Here is a 17984-nt window from a genome sequence, read left to right on the forward strand (position 1 = left end):
CAGCTCTAACTGGGCTGACCGACTGTGCTGGTTTGCGGGGACCTGAGCAGGTTCCCAGGATGGAGAACTTCCATTTTTAAAATGGGCCAATCTTGGGCCAACTGGGAAAAGTTGGTCACTCATTAATGTGGAGTGATGTGCTTAATTCTCTCAAAAAGCCCCACAAAGAATCAAGCATTATTGCCCCATGTTTCACGTAAGGGAACTGAAACTCAGAGGTTAAAGCAACGTGTCTCACAGCAGCTAACTGGTGACAGAGCCTTGCCCTGAGTGTCCCTCTGTGGGCCCCAAAGCTTGTGCCCTAAATGCCGCCACTAGAGGGGCTTGGGATATATGGAGTTAAGAAACTGCCGAAAGAAAAAACAGAAATTGCCCCATGGTGCCTGAGATTAAAGCCATACATATCCTGTGGCTATTCTGGGAACAACTATTTTGTAGCTTTGGACCCTCAAACGGGTGAGGAAATGAAGAATCAGCCAACTATTGAATTTTTGCTTATATATTTAAGCTTAAAAAAGCAGACTAAAATATAGAGGAGAGCATTTTCTGTGTATAATCTTTAACAACCTTTTGTGAAGTCTTGCCAGTAACTCTACAGAAAAGCAGTTACACTGTTTGGAAAGTTTACATTTCCATTCTGGAGAGCTTTCGTACTGCCTACTGGTTTGAGGGGAAAGTTGCTGTCGAATAAAGCCTCTGTGTCTCAATGCCGAGTTGCCATGCTGGTGCAGCAACGCCCGAAATGCAAAGCGGATGGAAATGGCCTCATAATTGTCGCACTTTTCTTTAGAAGACAAACTTGGTTGTGGGATTTCAGGAGTTCTCTGCTTTTAGGGAAAAAGAAACCCATCAAAGTCACCGCTTGCCCTGGTGCCAGTTCAGTCCCGGAAAAGCTGAGAAGACTAAATCCTTAAAAACAGCATTGACTTCTGGTTGCTCAGACAAGGGTGCTTTGGCAAATGCACTGTGTCCATTCATTCATTCATCCACTAGTTCAGCCAAACTCCAGTGGAGAGGGCCTGCTCCATCAGACGCTGCTGGGCCCTGGGATCATAAAGAGGAGAACAGTGAAGTCCTAGCTCTTGACATCAACGGAAAGGACTGAAATCGCATGTAGTCAAAATTATCCCTTAAATGCCCTGCAGATCACCCATAAATTACTCTTAGGTCAGGTTCCCTAGAAGCGGAGCCTGAGAAGAGGATTCTTGGGCAAACCATTGATGGAATGAGTCGTCTCATGTGAAGCCCATATGGTAGTCAGGAGGGAAGCAGGAGGAGCAGAGGACCCAGTTCAGCAAATGCATGAGCTTGGCTGAATCCCACAGTGGGGTCTGATCCCACGGGGGGTTCTGGAGCGTGAAGATGTCCTAGATTTATATCCCCTCGAAGCAAAATGGCCAGTGTTTTGTATCCCTGACAATCAGACATTGGCTTTGGGCTGCCTCCAGGAATCAGGGTGTGACCTCTGTCGCATTTCTGGGCCAGGTGGCTCCAGTCAGAATGAAGGCAATTCTCAAAACCGGGTGCTGCTCACACTCACAGCAATTGGGGGATGGATGCCCCAGGCGTGTAAAGAGAATCTGGAGGGGGCATCACCAGCACCTGCTACACAGCATTCGTGGGACAGGTTACAAACTGTGTATCAGCATATCAGTTAGTAAATCAAACAGGCCAGTTTCTTTTTCTCCAGTGGCCCCGTAGTCCATCATGTCTTTGGATGCACTACAGATAAAATAGCTGGCTTGATTCAGGGGCCGTATTATATTAAGAATGTGCATCTATCCACACTCACGCCCAGTGTGGGGAGATGTTCCCTCAGGTGTGACATTGAGGTGACATTATATATGATGCTCATTGGGCATCAGCCCCTGTGGAGAGGAGGGATGGAAGTGGGAGTGGCTAGGAGACAAGGTGAGCCAGGCACATGCGGCCGAGCAGCGGCTGACCCCACCCCATGGGGAGCTCTAGGGCCCAGTGGCTTGTCAGAGCGGGCCTGCTTTGTGCCAAAAGGGCCAGATGTTTATACCCTTCACATTGGGCCACCATGGCAAGGGCAGGACCCGGGGTGAGGTGGCTTTCTGCAGCTGAGCACCCCACGGGGACATCCGGAAGGGATTTACTGACTGTACTCCCAGGAGCTAGGCAGCAGGTCCGCGTGGCTGGGGACTGGGCAGCACCTGTCTCTGTCCATCCCCTGTGGAGAGAAGTCCCATGACCCTCTCATGCTCACTCCAAGCATACAGTTGAGCAGAAGGGGCACAAAATCACTCCCCACTGGTTGAAGTTTACTCTTGAGGTGGGACACATGTAGCTGAAGAACCTGAGGTTTAGTCCGTGCTTTAGTATTTAGTATGAAGTCCGGACTGTTATCATTGGCTTATCTTCACTTTGAAGTGGATAATCTGTCTTACTTTTTACTTACTAAATCTTTTTGTGGTTTTTGTTTTTTGTTTTTTGTTTTTTTTTGTGTGTGTGTGTGTGACAGGCATTATGCTGAGTACTTTAATGCATGATCTTATTTAATTCTTACAATAATCTGGTGAGGTGGGTACTATTATTATTCCCTATATTACAGATGAAAAAACTGAGGGTTAGGTTAGAAAAAATTTGCTCCTGGTGAAATTGTCTAGTCAGTATTTGAACCACAAAGTCTTGCTCCAAAGCCGCACGCCTTCACTGCTTTACTAACGCAAACTGTGGAACCTTCCACACTATCCTTGGATGGACCTTCACCAATCAGTGCAATTCATTCATTTGACAGTGTTTTACTGAGCAAGCCTGATGCTAGGCTCTGTGCTAGGTCAGCATTAGAGTTTCAACAGAGAAAGCTTTGAAAAGGAGCTATATGCTTGTGTTCTAGCGGGTTCTTCTTCCTGCCTGTGTGTGTGTGTGTACGTAACAATCTCAAGAGACGAATGCAAATTTGGGTGTTTTCTACTAACTCAGTTCATGACGTTAAACTTTTTAACAGGCTAAAAGAGACGCTAAGCGAATGTCTGCAAAAGAAGTCACCATTAACGTTCCAGACAGCATCCGACAGGTGGACAGAAACCGAAGAATGGCGAAGAACTGCGTTAACTAGCAGGGCAGACGGACTTCTCTGTGCCCTCCACGTGTTGGACCCCACCAGGGAGACTCGTAGAAGTGGGTGGCCCTTGCTGGATGTGAAGAACGCTGCTGCCTTGAGAGACTGTACTTGGCAGCCCAGTGGCTGCCTGGGCTTTGGGGACGTTCCCAGCCTCCCACTGACTGCAGAGCTGTATCGGCACAGCACTTGCATAGGGTACCAAGCTGCAAGCGTGCAGTTTGCCTCTTTGCAGCTCCTGCAGTGTGGTTTGCTGTAAAAGTGGTGAGGGAAGCCACAGGGGGGCGGCTGAAACAAAGTAGGAATAGGTTCCCTGGTGAGAGATGCTTCCGTGGGTTCTAAGCGCTCCTGCCTGGGGTCATGTGCGCCGTTTCGGGTCAGCTTATTCTTTCGTTCTTTCTTCCTTTCTGAATACTGCCAATCAGAGTACTGAATACTGCGTTCACTTAAAAGTTGTCTTTCACTTGACTGCAAATCCAGATACAGGAGAAATCGAGACGCAGGAAGACTCCCAGATCTTCTTGTTTCCTTAGCTCAGCAGGAGACAGATGCAGATCCCGTTTCACACCAGCTAACCCCCCCCAACACCCACAGCGTGTTTTGGGAGCTCTCTCCACGAGGCAGTCGCACTCATTCCTCATCAGCCTTCCATGTCCCCCCCCATCCCAGTGTCCACATCAGCCTCCATACCGCAGTATCGCTGTCACCATGGTCGAGGCACCCAACCTAGGACGCCCCAAGGGCTCAGCCACACGCTGCATGTGCGGAGTTTTCCAGGTCACTCTGTGCTTTTCCGGGTTTCTTCTCTCCTGGTGGGTCATTTGCAACTGTTGATCAAAGCACGGACACAGCTCACAAGAAGAAGATGACCTAGAACCCATCAGCAGCACTCACGGCTTCACTCTGGCCTCTCGGACACGGCATCAGGACGTGCCACCTGCTGTCTGCAAAGGAGTCGCCTTAGAAAGCCCAGCCCTGTTTGCTGTACCTTCGCGTTGCCATGAGACCGATGCGCGCCATGTTAATCAGAGGCGGGAAAAAATATCTTGATAGATTAAAGTTATCTAACATTTCTTTAAACATGTTAAGGTGGAACTATCTTCCTCCAGATTAACAGAACATGATTTTTAAAGGACTGTTAACACACCTGGATTGGGAAAGGTAGGACTAAAGGTGTATCAGACGATACCAATAAACTCCCTGTTTAGCAGAAAGAGGTAGCCTGATGGTGTGTGTTTATATGATATGGCCCAGAGAATTGACATGCCTAGATTAAAATTTAGAAACTCGGCCTCATTTCCTGCCAATTTGGTTATAACTCAAACACGAGCACATGGTACCCCTCCCGCCCTCCCGCCTTCCTTCCTACCATAGACTGTGCATTTAGTCATTTAGCATTAAATACCAAACCTGCACCAGGCACCTTGCTGATGCTAAGAGATTTGGAGTCTGGCTGGTCACGCTGGTACATCCTGAATCTAACAGCGGACTTAATAACTAGGGAATGACCTTCAACCCTAAGGTATAATTGTGAATCGTTGCACAGTGGAACTCACTTTTACATTCAGAATAGGTTTCACTCTTAAACCCTGGATCTGGGTGTTCTCCTGATCACTGCACATGCCTTTACCCTACGCAAAACTAGTTTTTCCCCAAACCTCTGCCGTTTTGTGGTTCTTTGAGAAAGGGCTTTTTAGGGAACTTCATGTTCTGAAAATGAAAAAATAATGATAAAAGCAAAGCCTGTGAATCCTGTGGCCCCACTGGCATCACTCAGCAGGAGCCCCAACTGCCAAAGGTTGGAATTGATCCTGCAAGTTCAAGGGCTCATTCTCGCAGGGCATGCGTGTTGTGTTTGTGTGGGGTGTCCCTGCCCCCATCGTGTGCTGTCAGCCGCGGGCGACACCAGTTTCTCTTCACATCCTTGTTTTTGCATCACTGAACTGCGCCAAGTCGCTTGGAATTTAACTCGAGAGGGTGTCTCTGTTTCATATAGGAATAAGGTCTCACTCCTGGGAGAGAAGGGAACGAAGGGCAGGTAGAAGCTGCCCCTCCCCGGAACAATCTGGATCTCACAAAGATAGTGACCAGAAGTTCATCCACGCTGCTGCAAATTCACCAGGCAACTTCTTCATGTGTGTATGATACAAGAACTGATTCTCACGATCCTATTAACCTCACACTTTCTATTGCCAAATTTGTGTCAATAAAGTCATCAATTTCAAACATGGATAATACAGAGAGTCTTTACTGGAAGCTAAAATTTGTATTTAGGGGTGTTCAGATTTTTTCTTCTTTGATAGAAAGGTCTTTTATACACATGATCTCTGTGAACCCTTCAAAAAGCCTTATGAAGTAGGTAAGGAGACCACTGTTCTCCAATGGACAGTTACAGAAGTATTTATAGTCACTCAACTAGTAAGCGATGGAGCAGGGACTCAAGGGAAAAATGCTGCCTGCGAATCCAGTGGTTTTCCCAATATATAGTGTGGTCCTTTCCTGGCAAGAAGGTCTAACGTGCCTGGGAGACGGAGCCGTTTCACAAAGTCTGAGAGGAAGCCGAGCCCCAGTCCGAGGGGGTGCCAGCAGTGACTGGGGAAGGCTGGTGAGCTTGTGGAGCTTGGGTCTGGCCCAGGCTTCCTTATCCCTCCTGAGAGGGTGACCCTGACCTAGTGTGAGAGGGCACCTTTGGTGAAGGTCAGAAAGAGGAGAGACCTCATGATTTAGAGGAGCTTGAAATCGCACCCGTTGGAAGAGCTGCTAAGACCTCAAGGTGAGCGCAGTGGGGGCAGCAAGGGACCTCCCGGAGCTGCCCACACCCCAACCGCTCCTTGGTTGCATAGGTCGAGGACCGTACGTCCCCACCCTTTCCCGCCGCCACCTCTACAGGGCTCCCCGCTACCGCAGGCTACCTGAACACACTTCCGTTCGGAGTCCCTATTAAAGCCCTATTAACCTTCACCTGCTTATGACCCTCACCAGCCCCACTCACCGGCTACCCGACCTGCCACAAAGATGTATCTCATCCATGTTTGCTCCCCCAACAGGGTTCACAAACAGCAGCTCCTCTGCTGAACCAGACGGCAGACATGCTCTGTTTGCCTGTCATGCTGTTAAAACCCAGGAATTTCAAGAAAAAACCAACTCTTCCCCTTTTTCCTTAGCTGGGCCCATGTCCACTTAGAAAAAAAGGTTATATTTTTCAGCCTCCTTTGCAGCTAGGAGTAGCTGTACCATTTATTTCTGGCCGATGAAATGAAATAATAGTGGGGCATGGAAGTTTCCAGGAAGTCTTCTTGTATAAGAATAGTTAGGCCCGGCGTGAGGCGAGCGGAGCCAGAGTCGAGACCAGAGGCCGAACTCGGGATCTGACAAGATGGCTGGGCTGCCCCGCAGGATTATCAAGGAAACCCAGCGTTTGCTGGCAGAACCAGTTCCTGGCATTAAAGCAGAACCAGATGAGAGCAACGCCCGTTTTTTCATGTGGTCATTGCTGGCCCTCAGGATTCCCCCTTTGAGGGAGGGACTTTTAAGCTTGAACTATTCCTACCAGAAGAATACCCGATGGCAGCCCCTAAAGGACGTTTCATGACCAAAGTTTATCATCCTAATGTGGACAAGTTGGGAAGAATATGTTTAGATATTTTGAAAGAGAAGTGGTCCCCAGCACTGCAGATCCGCACAGTTCTGCTGTCGATCCAGGCTTTGGTAAGTGCTCCCAATCTGGATGATCCGTTAGCAAACGATGTGGCAGAGCAGTGGAAGACCAGCGAGGCCCAAGCCACAGAAACAGCTAGAGCATGGACTAGGCTGTATGCCATGAATAATATTTAAAATCGACCTGATCATCAAGTGTGCATCACTTATCCTGTTCTGTCTGCCAAGACTTCTTCCTTTTTTGTTTGCATTTAATGGACACAGTCTTAGAAACATTGCAGAATAAAAGCCCAGACATCTTCAGTCCTTTGGTGATTAAATGCACATTAGCAAATCTATGTCTTGTCCTGATTCACTGTTGTAAAGCATGAGCAGAGGCTAGAAGTACCATCTGGATTATTGTGAAACGTTTAAAAGCAGCGGCCCTTCTCTGCTTTTATTCATTTCCCCCATCATGGTTGAGCACTGTGAATGAAGGTAGTTGTCAGGGTTAGCTGCAGGGGTTTGGGTGTTTTTCTTTATTGCTTTTTTGAGGGGGAGAGGTAGTTTTATTTTAATTTTATGCGCTCCTTTCCCCCTTTTTATGGTGATCTAATTGCATTGGTTAAAAGCAGCTAACCAGTTCTTTAGAATATGCTCTCTAGCCAAGTCTAACTTTTTAGACACTGTAGATGGACAAGCTTGATTGTTTGAACCAAAATGGGAACATTAAACAAACATCACAGCCCTCACTAATAACATTTTGACTTTGCTGTCAAGTGTAGAATCCTTCCTTCAAGAAAAAGCTTGTGACATTTTGTATGGCTTGTCTGGAAACTTCTGTAAATCTTATGTTTTAGTAAAATATTTTTTGTTACTCTAAAAAAAAAAAAAAAGAAGAACAGTTAGGCCCTTTCTTTTCTCCTTTTCCTTCCTGCATCCTGGAATGAGGAGGTAATGGCTGGAGCCACAGCCATCTGCTGGGTCATGAGGTGACCCTGAGAATGGAAGCCATGCTGAGCTAAGCAGTCAATTAGAAATTTAGGTCCCTCATTCCACTGAGCCTCCATGAGTCTAGGATTGCACACCCCAGACCTCTTTCTGTGAGAAAGAAATATACTTCTACTTCATTTAAGCTACTGTTTCAAGTCATTACAATTCTAGTTGATATACAAACTTCATCTTCTTTTGAAAACTTGAGAGATCTTACACCCCTGGATGCTACTGTCATTCAGCCACAGTTGGCTGAACAGATAAGACTACATTAGCTGACGTTATGAGGTCTCTAGATTGTCACGGCTCCATCACTCATTGTGGCTTACACAAGATTGGTGTCACCTGCCTGAGCCCCGAGACACTGGCGTTTGTAACTCCTGCTCTAAATTGTGTTCCCAACATGCTGTTTTCAGGTTCTTTTCAGGAGTCATCAAAATATAGAAGATCCTTTTTCCCCATCCCACCCACCAGTCTGGGAAGCCAATCTCATAAGAATTTTCTGGGTAAACAAATTACAAATGTGACTTAAGGGACACCTGGGTGGTTCAGTCGGTTAAGTGTCTACCTTTAGCTCAGGTCATGATCCCAGGACCCTGGGATCGAGCCCCACATAGGGATCCACACTAAGTGGGAAGCCTGCTTCTCCCTCTCCCTCTGTATTTCCCCCTTCTTGTGCTCACTCTCTGTCAAATAAATAATATCTTAAAAGAAAAACCCAAACATGAGTTAATATTTAAAGTTATGTATTCACTTGTGTATTGTTCAAGTGATCATGTATATTAATCAAGAAGTTTTAATGTGTCAGAAGTTGGGATACAGTGAGGAATAAAACAGAGCTGGCCCCCTGCCCTCATGGAGCTGGCATTCCAGTGAAGGAAACAGACAAAAAGAAATCAATCATCACAATAATGTAACTTTGTGATAAAGGAGGGGGTAGCTTATTCGGTTGGGCATCAAACTCTTGGTTTCAGCTCAGGTCATGATCTCTGGGTTGTCGGATAGAGAACAGAGTCCGAGCGGGGTGTGTGCTCAGCAGCGAGTCTGCTTGAAGTCTCTCCCTCCCCCCATGCGCACATGTTTTCTCTCTCTCTCAAGTAAGTAAATCTTTAATAAATAAATAAAAGAACGTTAACAGAAGAATGCGCTGGAAGGAGGCAGGACTGCAAGCAGACCATTTAGGAAGCTCCCACAGTAGCCCTGGGGAGAAATGTTAGTGGCAAGGAATGGGGTACATGAATAGGAATTTCTATTTTGGAAATAGACACATCAAGATTTGCTGATGGAATGGCTGTAGGAAGCGACAGGAAGAGAAGAATTAGGGCGATTCCTAAAATTTTGGTTTGTTCAGCATGGTTCTTGGTAAGACAGGGTATGACAGGGCAAGAGACATTCTGTTGCGAATGGCTCACCAGCTGGGCTCTCTTCCCCCATTTATCTTGCTGTGAGCTCCTCAGCTATTTCAGCATGATGTAAGTCTCAAACTACTTCGGATTGTTCCCTCCAAGGCACCCCCATGGAAGACCGGAGAAACCAGCATCGGAAGGAATGTATACTTAATTCTCTTGGGAACGTGGGACCTCTTCAAAGATGCTGACATAATCAGACAACAGATCACCCAGATTTTTGAACCCAGCAGAGAGCTAGGCCTGGGTTCCTATTGCCAGCCCGAGCTTTGGAGTTTTCATTTCTTAGCTAGGCCTCTCTAGGTGGGACTCCACTTGAAAAGCAAAAGGGGTAAATAATATTGCCCTTTCTGATCCTTTTCCATAACATGGCCACGTGCCAGGGAGAGAGCCCCAAATTTTTGTTTGCCTTTTATTTCACTATCCATTGAGATGCTGTCCCTCTGATGGATCCATCAGCCACGGGATGGCCTGTGAAACAAGGGCTGGCAGCCAGACGGGCAGGAAAAACAGAGATCATGGACCTCAGGCGCAGGACACAAATCCTGACCTGTCATTTTACAACTGCGTGCCCGGGCGGCAAACTGTGGGGCCTCTCAGAGGCTCACTGCCCTTCCGCGGAAATAACAGCAGCTTTCTGAGGGTCTGTTGTAAGGAGACAACCAATGCAGTCTGTCACCTAATAATAATTACGGCCCAGCGCCAGGTGCAGAGCTGGCTGCCTGGCACACAAGCAGTCCTGCAGGCGAGCCTGGTCAGCCCCCTTCACAGATGAAGAAACCAAGACGGGAAGGCGGGATGCCACAGCTAGCACGCAGGAGCTGGCATGTACCGCTCTGTGAAAACCCGTGCAATGTCCATTGCACCGTGAATGTGAATTTCCTTCCTGTCACGGTGGACGGCAAGTGACTTCACAGCCCCATTTATAGCATCCGGGTCTCAGCGCTTCGCACCCGGCAGTGCTAGCGCCGGATCAATGATTGCGCCCTACATACAGATCTGTGAAATCTCACCCTTGTTTCAACTTTTCTTTTTTTTCTTAACAGCAACAAAGGCAGTGGCCATCTCTTGAATTGTGCTATAGTATTAAAATTCCTTTGAAGGGAACACCAATGTATTTGGGGGATCTTTTTAAAATGTATTGCAAACCTGAGTATTATAGATCACGCCTTGTTCTTTGATCCAGCGTAAGACAGTGATGGCCTGAGACAGCTGGGTCCTCGAGGAGAAAGGTCGTATGCAGATGGTAGCAAGGGACCGCGGATGCCCTCTCCGTAGCTGCTTGTGGAAAGGAACAAGATGAAATAGATTTTTTTTCCTAGTTTAAAAAAAAAAAAGTAGCTGGTGGGAAGAATTAGGATCACTTGGCACGGATGGTTGGCAATGTGGCTGCACAGTGGAGTCAACCTGGGGAGCTTTCAAAACAATTTATGCCTGGGTCCCATGCTCTGGTTTAATTTGGGGTGCAAATCTGCACAGGACGAGGTTTCAGAATTCCCTAGGGTTCTCCTGCGCAGCCAGGACTGAGAACTTAGCTGATCACAGACAGAATTAGTGTCTCCAAAACTCTGTGACAGGATCTTAAATCCGAATTCCTGGATCTGAATCCCAGGTTCACCACTTACTAGAGCTTTGTGTCCTGGGGCAAGTCATTTAACTTCTTGATGCTCTGGTTTGCGCATTTATAAAATCAGGCTAATTGGTATCCCACAGTAGCAGGGGGACTTAGTAAGGATATGTCTGTAAAGCACTTAGCACGATGCCCAGCATATGAAGATAAACACAAAATTATTAATTATTGTTGAACTGTGCTACATCCCTGAAATTCCCGGGCAAGGCCTGGCATATGAAACTCAGCTCAAGGATAAATGTATCAGAGCTGGGTCCTTACCTGAACACATTGTATCCTCGAACTCACCACAAATGTACCTTTCTTCAAGAGAAGCACTTCTTATAAAGGAGGTTTCAAAATGGGGCTAGCAAGCCGAGAAAATTCTCTTTGCAATCAGGTGGGGAGGCCATAAGGGAGGAAGAATTTATGTACGTCCTCACCAGAGAATCGATGAACCTTTCGCCAGCTGCGAGCCCTCAGCAAGGACCTAACTCCCTCCTCCCCATGACACCTGACTCATTCGCATTCCTCACTTTGAAAAGAGCCCACGTGATCTGACAAGTTTCATTCCCTCATTTGCATGTTAACCCAACCAATTCCGCACCATAATTTCAATCCCCCTGTTTTGCACAGAGGATCTAAATGAGAACCGCACGCATGACCTCCGTCTTTCTGACTGCCCACTCTTTGTCTTCCTCTGACCAGGAGTCAGGTTTTTACATGAAGCTGTGCTTCGCAGAATGCAGTTCTAATTCCCCACATAAATGTCTCTTTACTTAAATTTTCAGTGAATTCTTTGGTCATTATTCCATACAAAATGTACCTTGGGCACCATGGGATGAGGAGAACAGCCTCCTTCAAGAAATCTTCCTTTGCAACGTGTGCTTGGCTCTGGGCAGAAGCACTGACTCCGAGGAATGCAGAAGAAAACTCGCTTCCTAGGCTGTAGGGCCTTGGTGTTTCCCTTTAAAGGCACCTGAGCTGCCTTTGCAAGCTCGCGGGAGTTAATCTTGTAACTAGCAATCTTGAGACATGATTTCAGATGTAAAGGAGTCCCTGGTGAGGAGCTGTCTGGAAGTGGATTGGGGATTTTCACATATTTGTTTTGCACCAATAAAATGTCGGGAACCTGGCATCAAAGATGAGATGCTGTTCTCTGGGAAGGGAGAATGCTTAGCTCCAGCCTGGGTTACAAAGCTGGCGATGGTCCCCTGCAGACCCGGGTAGGCTCGTCTGATTCTCCTCGTCTGTGTAAGACCTCTCAGCTTCCTTCCTGGCTGTCTGACCCAGGAAAGGCCCAAGTAAATATGTATATTCAAACAGATCACTTACGCGGTCATGGAAAATTAAATTCTTTGAAAGAAAAGATCCTTCCAGAACAAAGAATAGTGACGATTCATCTAATCTTGAGTAAAATCAAGGCTAATCTGTGAAATTAGCAGAAAAGCCTCTGGACGAAGAAGACTCTGGTAACCCTGTATTTATTGCTTCAGCTTTGATCCCACTGTTACAGCCTTGGGCCAAAGGCCTGGAACTCAGACCGAACCCTGCTTGGCTCCACGCTGGGCTGCTTGCTGTAAGGCAGAACAGCTCATGGGTTAGGATCCCAGTATGGCCTTATTTTTGTCTCTGGCTCTTAAAAATGTATCCTAAAGGGGAAGGCTTTCCCTGAGCACCTACAGCAGCCTTGAGACTTTTCTGGGCGCTCTTAGATATCAGAAACCCAGGTCGTCACTGGGAGCCCCAAACGTGATCTTAATTCAAAAATCAGAATGGCAAGTCCCAGGGAAGTTATCGACGGTGATGTCAGTCTCAGTCTTCGCTCAAAGGTAAGCTTTCTCCCGCGCTGGGCTGGTGGCTGCAGGAAAGGCCTGGACGAAGTGGCTGACTGGCCATGGGGCAGAAGTCTAGGTCAGCTCCTGTCCCTTATTTGTTCGCATATTCTCTCCTCTCCTGTTCCAGAGTTTGCCAAAGGATGAGGGGAAGGGAAGTCGAGAGTTGTCTCATGGTTTGAAGTTTGCTTTCAGGGGCATCTGGATGGTATAGTTGGTTAAGCACCTGACTCTTCGTTTTGGCTCATGACCCTGATTGAGCCCCCATCAGGCTCCAAGGCTGCTTGGAGTTTGTCTCTCTCTCAAATAGATACAAAAATAAATCTTAAAAAAAATAGGTTTGCTTCCAGCTCTCAAGGTCTTCTAATACTTAAAGCTCTTTCTTTTTACTTCTTTGGTGTTTTGTTTCATTTAGTTTTATTTTCTGGACGTTGCCTGTGTTCTCATAAAATCCCTTACTGGACCCTTCCAACTGCGCCTCCTGGGCTGGGGGCCCTGAGGCTGTTGTTCCCGCTCTGTCCTGGCTCCCGGGAGCCACTCTGGAGAGTCCCAGGCTGTCCTTCCCCAGGAGTCCATATGGCTCAGGCCCAGTTCTGACTCTCCCCTCTAGGTGTGCTCCCCCACCCCCACCCCCCCGCCCTTGCCATGGCATCTGCCCGGCCCAGGGTGGGTGGTCAGAGCTGGCCCCTGCAGAGGGGACAGTTGAGCCAAGACCTGAGTGACTGGAAGGAGCCAGCTGCACAAAGCTGCTTTCTGGGCAGAGAGGAGTCCAAGCAGAGTCCCGAGCAAGGGCAAGGGCTCTGAGTGCAGCCGGGGACCAGGAAAGGCCAGTGTGGCTGGGCCAAGGGGCGGGGGTCGGACAGGATAGCAAGGCAGGGGCGGGATCCGGAGTGCCTCGAGAGCTGTAGCAAAGAGTTGGGGTTTCCTTTTTCAAGGTCCTCTGGCCACTGTTTGGAGACGTAGATAGATTTGTGATACGTTTGATAGGTTGAGCCACAGAACTTGCTTTTTGGCTTAGAATCGAGACAGGACAAGTGAGGAAATCCAAGATGATTCCTGGTTTCGGGTTCAAGCAATTGGTTGGTTGGTGGTGTCATTTACTAAGGAAGAGAAACAAGGAGAACAGGTTTGGGAAAGAAAATCCAAAGTTCTGTTGGCCCTTGTGGTGTCTGTGGGCTATTACACAGGGCAGATGTGGAGTAGTGGTTAGACATTCAAGTCTGTAACTTGAGGATGAGAGGAGACGGTCAGTTCTAGAAGTACAAATTTTGGAGCCATTTGATCCAATATGTGGGGATTTTTCTCACACCACTAAGCAAGTCTTCAACACCATGTGGGTGTTCCACAATTCAATTCAATTCTAACATTATCTCCCTGAAGAATTCAGATTAATTAATTAATTTAGGGAGACCTGAAGAGCCTCAGCGCTGATCTGCTCCTGGCCTGGGGCAGGGAGCTGGGATGTTGGGGGAGCTGGCCAAGCACCTGCCCTCGCCTTTCCGTCTGTTGGTTGCGCTCCTCCTGCTGCGGCCTTGGGCCCAGACCCCAGACTCCTGTCCTTTTGACCCCAACCCTGATCTGGGGTCATCATCCAGAGCATGGCTTGGCATGGGAACTTGGCTGCCATTTATTGGAGGGCAGCTGGGGTTAGGACCTTGGATCCCAAATAAACATGGGTCTCTGTCTGCAGTCTAAAAAAAAAAAAAAGTAATTAATTCAGAACTACTCCCCCCACCCCCACTTCAGATACCAATCAAAAGTCAAGGTTGTCACCTGTGCTATAGACCAGAGGTTTCCATGACCCAGTCCCTGGGTTCCATTCATTTGCTAGAGTAGCTCACAGAACTCAGCGAAACATTTTACTCACTATATCACTGGTTTAGTAAACCTTCAGTCATGAGACCCTTTGGATGGATATCAGTGAGTCCTTCACTTAGAGGATGATTCCTAACATGTATCTTAGGGGGGTAGGATTGGCACAGGAAAAAAAGGGAGCTTCCAAAGGAATTTCTGTATGTTTAAAGTAGACTCCCAGGAGCCTAGAGGGTTGGGCTAAGATTGTCTTTTGCCTTTAGCAAAGTGTCAACCTGGAGGCAGCTGAGGGACCAGAGGAAGGTCACTCTGCCTGTTTCCTTGTCAGTGGGCTATTAATAAGGAAATTTAATAATTTTTCTTCGGCTTTTGTTTCCCACATCACTAAGGACATTTCAAAAGTCACCTCACTAACTTAACAAAAGACACCTTTATGGCTTCTATCACTTAGGAAATTCCAAAGGTTTTAGGATCTCTGAGCCAGGAAAGGGAATGAAGACCAAATATGTATTTCATATTATAATATCACAATATCACATCCGCAATACACAATGTTTAAATTCATGGGACTGAATGAACTCACATGGGCCAGGGGAGAGATGTGCAAAGAAGAGCCCTTCCTCTCATTTTGTGGATCAGAAAACTCTGCTCCGAAAAGCTGTGTGCCAGGTTTTTACAGCCTGTCAGCAAAACAATCAGGATTAGGATCCAAGTCTAATTTCTGGCTAGGGCGACACTGAAGGGCTCTGGGAAGGGATACTCTTCAGTGCTGAAACCATGGCAGTCCTGGCAACCCAGGACAGCTTGATCTTCCTACTCTTCCCAGACCAGTGATCTTCTGGCCATTTTCTCCTTTGGCCACAGCAGTTGAGACTGGACTGATTATAGTCAATGACTCTGTTGACTCTTGTCCTCGAAGGAAGATTGTTTGCATTCTGTTCGATTTTTATTCTATGTCAATGAAATATTATGTACATTCTGGAGGAGTTTTCGCTTTTTTTGAGAAGAAATAATGAGTGGTGATTACCATGTTTTCCTGCTCCTTCTGGAATGATCAGAGCAGGAAAGAGAATCCTTCTGAATGGTACCAAGTGATTAACCCCCCATTCAACGTTGAAACGGAAGCTGGCAGGGGAAGCACAGGAAAGAATGACCTTCCCCAGAGTCCGGGCTCTTCCCCAACTCCCGCAACCCTGCCTGACTCTTCTGTTTGTATTTTGGTCACATCCTTTCCTCTCCCACCCTTTGCCTTTATCCTTCCCTTCCTAAAGCCACTTCTTAGCTCTGTAATTGTGTCCTCCTCCGCCTACTTTACTCTCACAGTCCAGGGCTCTCTCTCCACCAGTCTGCTCGAAACAGACTCTGGAGTCACCTTTGACTCTCCCCTCCCCTCTGTCTTGGAATCCAGACACCTGTCTTCCAGCACACCTCCCGACCTCCACCCTCGCCCCCAGGCCACCACCCCTCCCGGGTTTCTGCAGACTTCTCCTTACCTCTCTGCCCTCCTGTCTGCCTGAAATCCAGACTCTGCACTGCTGACCTTACTACCTTTCTGGAATTGTTCGTGGCCTTCAAGATCTAGACTCACGAAGACTGGCTTCCTGAATGTTCAAGCTTCACTTCAAGCTCTGGCTCCATCTGCCACCTTTAGCCAGTGTCTGCATTCGGATAAGAAAAGCCTTTGCAGAAAGTTATGCTTGAGGGTCACATTATGTGTGGCGGCGATTTGCTGGTCGTCTGTAAAGGAGACATCAGTCGTTTCTGCTCATCGCCCTTCTGCCTCCCTGGCTCCAGCCCAGCCTAAGCTGCTGCACGATGAAATCTTCCCAGGGAATGGCTGCGGTGTGGTGGGAATATCAAGTCAATTTCCATCCCAGACACGTTCAAATCCGGCCAAGTATTTTAATCTGTCTGAGCCTCATTTGCCTAATCTGTAGAACAAGGACACTCACTAAACGTGGATTACAGAACTCCTCCCTTATCTGCAGTTTCACTTTCCACCACTTCCCGAAGCCGATAATCAAGCTGATAATCCTTTGACCGGTCCTTGGAAGGCCAGTAGCAGCCCAATGCTCTGTCCCCGTGCCTGAGTCATGTGTCATTCATGTCACTTTGTCTCATCCCGTAGGCCTTTGATCATCTCACATCATCGTAGGAAGAAGGGTGAATGCAGTAGTAAGATTTTGAGAGAGGAAGACCACATTCAGATCACTTTAATTACAGTATGTTGTTATAATTGTTTCTGTTTGATTACTGTTGTTGTTAATCTCTTACTGTGCCTAGTTTGTAGATTAGACTTTTTCATAGGTATATACAGTATAGGAAAAACCATAGTGTATACGGGGTTCACTACTTTCCGTGGTGTCAGGCATCTGTTGGGAGTTTTGGGACATATCCTCCAGGGACAAGGGGGGCTACCATAAATCGGAAACTTTCCTGCTCTAAATTTTCAGTAGCTCTCATTGCCTGACTTAAGAACCAATTTCTCAATCTTTCAAAGCCCTCCTATCTTTGCAGCTTTAACCAACCTGCGTATTTTGTGCTTCTAATCAGACTCTTTGCAGCCTTCTAAAAGCCCGTCACTCTCTCTGCCTTTGGCACAAGTGTCCTCCAAAGCATCCTCTCCCCACGGCGGTGGGAACCCTTCTCATCTTCCGGGGTTCAGGGCCAGTGATAACTCACTCTTCAATGAAAATTCCTTAATCCCCTTAACCAAAAGTAATCTCTTTTTTCAAAACCCGTAATGCCTCAGGGTTCTCTCTAGAGCTTCTGGCACCAATCTATCCATATCATAGATGTTCTTATGCTTGTCTATAAAGGAATAAGAATACTTCACTTTATGGTAAGGGATTTAGCTCGTGGAAGATCCAGTGCTGAGCATTCTATATGCTCAGCAAATGTTTATTAGCCTGAAAGCACTCATGGGACGTAGGCATTAGCAAAGTCCATGACCTAAGTGCTTACTTAGGAAGCCATGAATTCATTTGTCATTTATCAAGCATTTTCTCGGTGCTTTTAAGCCCTATGGGTATAGAAAGAATTTTAAACAGAGATCCACCTCCTCATGATCTCATAGCCTAATCAGGCCACCAAAATATAATGCAATAAACACATAATAGGAAATCAGAAGATAAATACACATGAGTATAGAGACTTTATTATTGCTGACTCTAATGAAACTCCTTTAAAGATTCTATTTTAGTCTTTGTAAAATCCCAACATTTAGATATATACACCCAGCCATGGCAGCTTAGCAAAGAGAGCAAAGAAATTTTACTTCCAAATGCCTACTAAGCACTACGCAATGCGTAGACATTATCTCATTGTCAGAGATCTTGGGGGATATTATTAGTACCTTCATTTTAGAGATGAGGAAACTTAGTTTAAGATCTGTCGTGCAGCTTGGGTAAGGTTGTACAGTTAGAAGTTCTCAGCCAGCTTTTAAGCCCAGGACTCCCTGATTTCACCTGAAGGCCCATGAGTGGCCTAGACTCTGCGTAGGCTCCTGTTGTAGGGACCAGATCTACTTATTGGGAGCTGTGACAATTTGCCCCTTGCCCAGAAGAACTAGACATCAAAGCAACCGGGGATGCTTGGCCTGGAGACCA

At 47.0% G+C, this 17984-nt stretch overlaps 1 protein-coding gene, 1 long non-coding RNA gene and 1 pseudogene across 3 annotated transcripts in view; 2 read left to right on the forward strand and 1 right to left on the reverse strand.

Moving 5' to 3' along the window:
- Positions 1-4149, forward strand: part of BAALC (BAALC binder of MAP3K1 and KLF4) — an 83301-nt gene extending 79152 nt beyond the window's left edge. Inside the window, exon 3 of the mRNA XM_032316235.1 lies at positions 2972-4149. Within this exon, the coding sequence (XP_032172126.1) occupies positions 2972-3082 (111 nt within the window). The 3' untranslated portion in view covers positions 3083-4149. The remainder of the gene's footprint in view (positions 1-2971) is intronic.
- Positions 4150-4395: 246 nt separating this feature from the next.
- Positions 4396-6919, forward strand: LOC116575110 (annotated as a pseudogene).
- Positions 6920-13118: 6199 nt separating this feature from the next.
- On the reverse strand, positions 13119-16320 carry LOC116575404. Of its 2 annotated transcripts, none has more exons than XR_004279758.1 (3): positions 15870-16320; positions 14960-15056; positions 13119-13664 (listed from the first exon to the last, which is right to left on the reverse strand). It is a non-coding gene; the product is annotated as an uncharacterized LOC116575404 (long non-coding RNA). The 2 variants fall into 2 exon arrangements; XR_004279757.1 differs by having other exon boundaries at positions 13119-14255.
- Between the last annotated feature and the right edge of the window lie 1664 nt (positions 16321-17984).

This window comes from Mustela erminea, chromosome 16 (genome assembly GCF_009829155.1).
Source record: "Mustela erminea isolate mMusErm1 chromosome 16, mMusErm1.Pri, whole genome shotgun sequence".
NCBI classification, from domain to species: domain Eukaryota; kingdom Metazoa; phylum Chordata; class Mammalia; order Carnivora; family Mustelidae; genus Mustela; species Mustela erminea.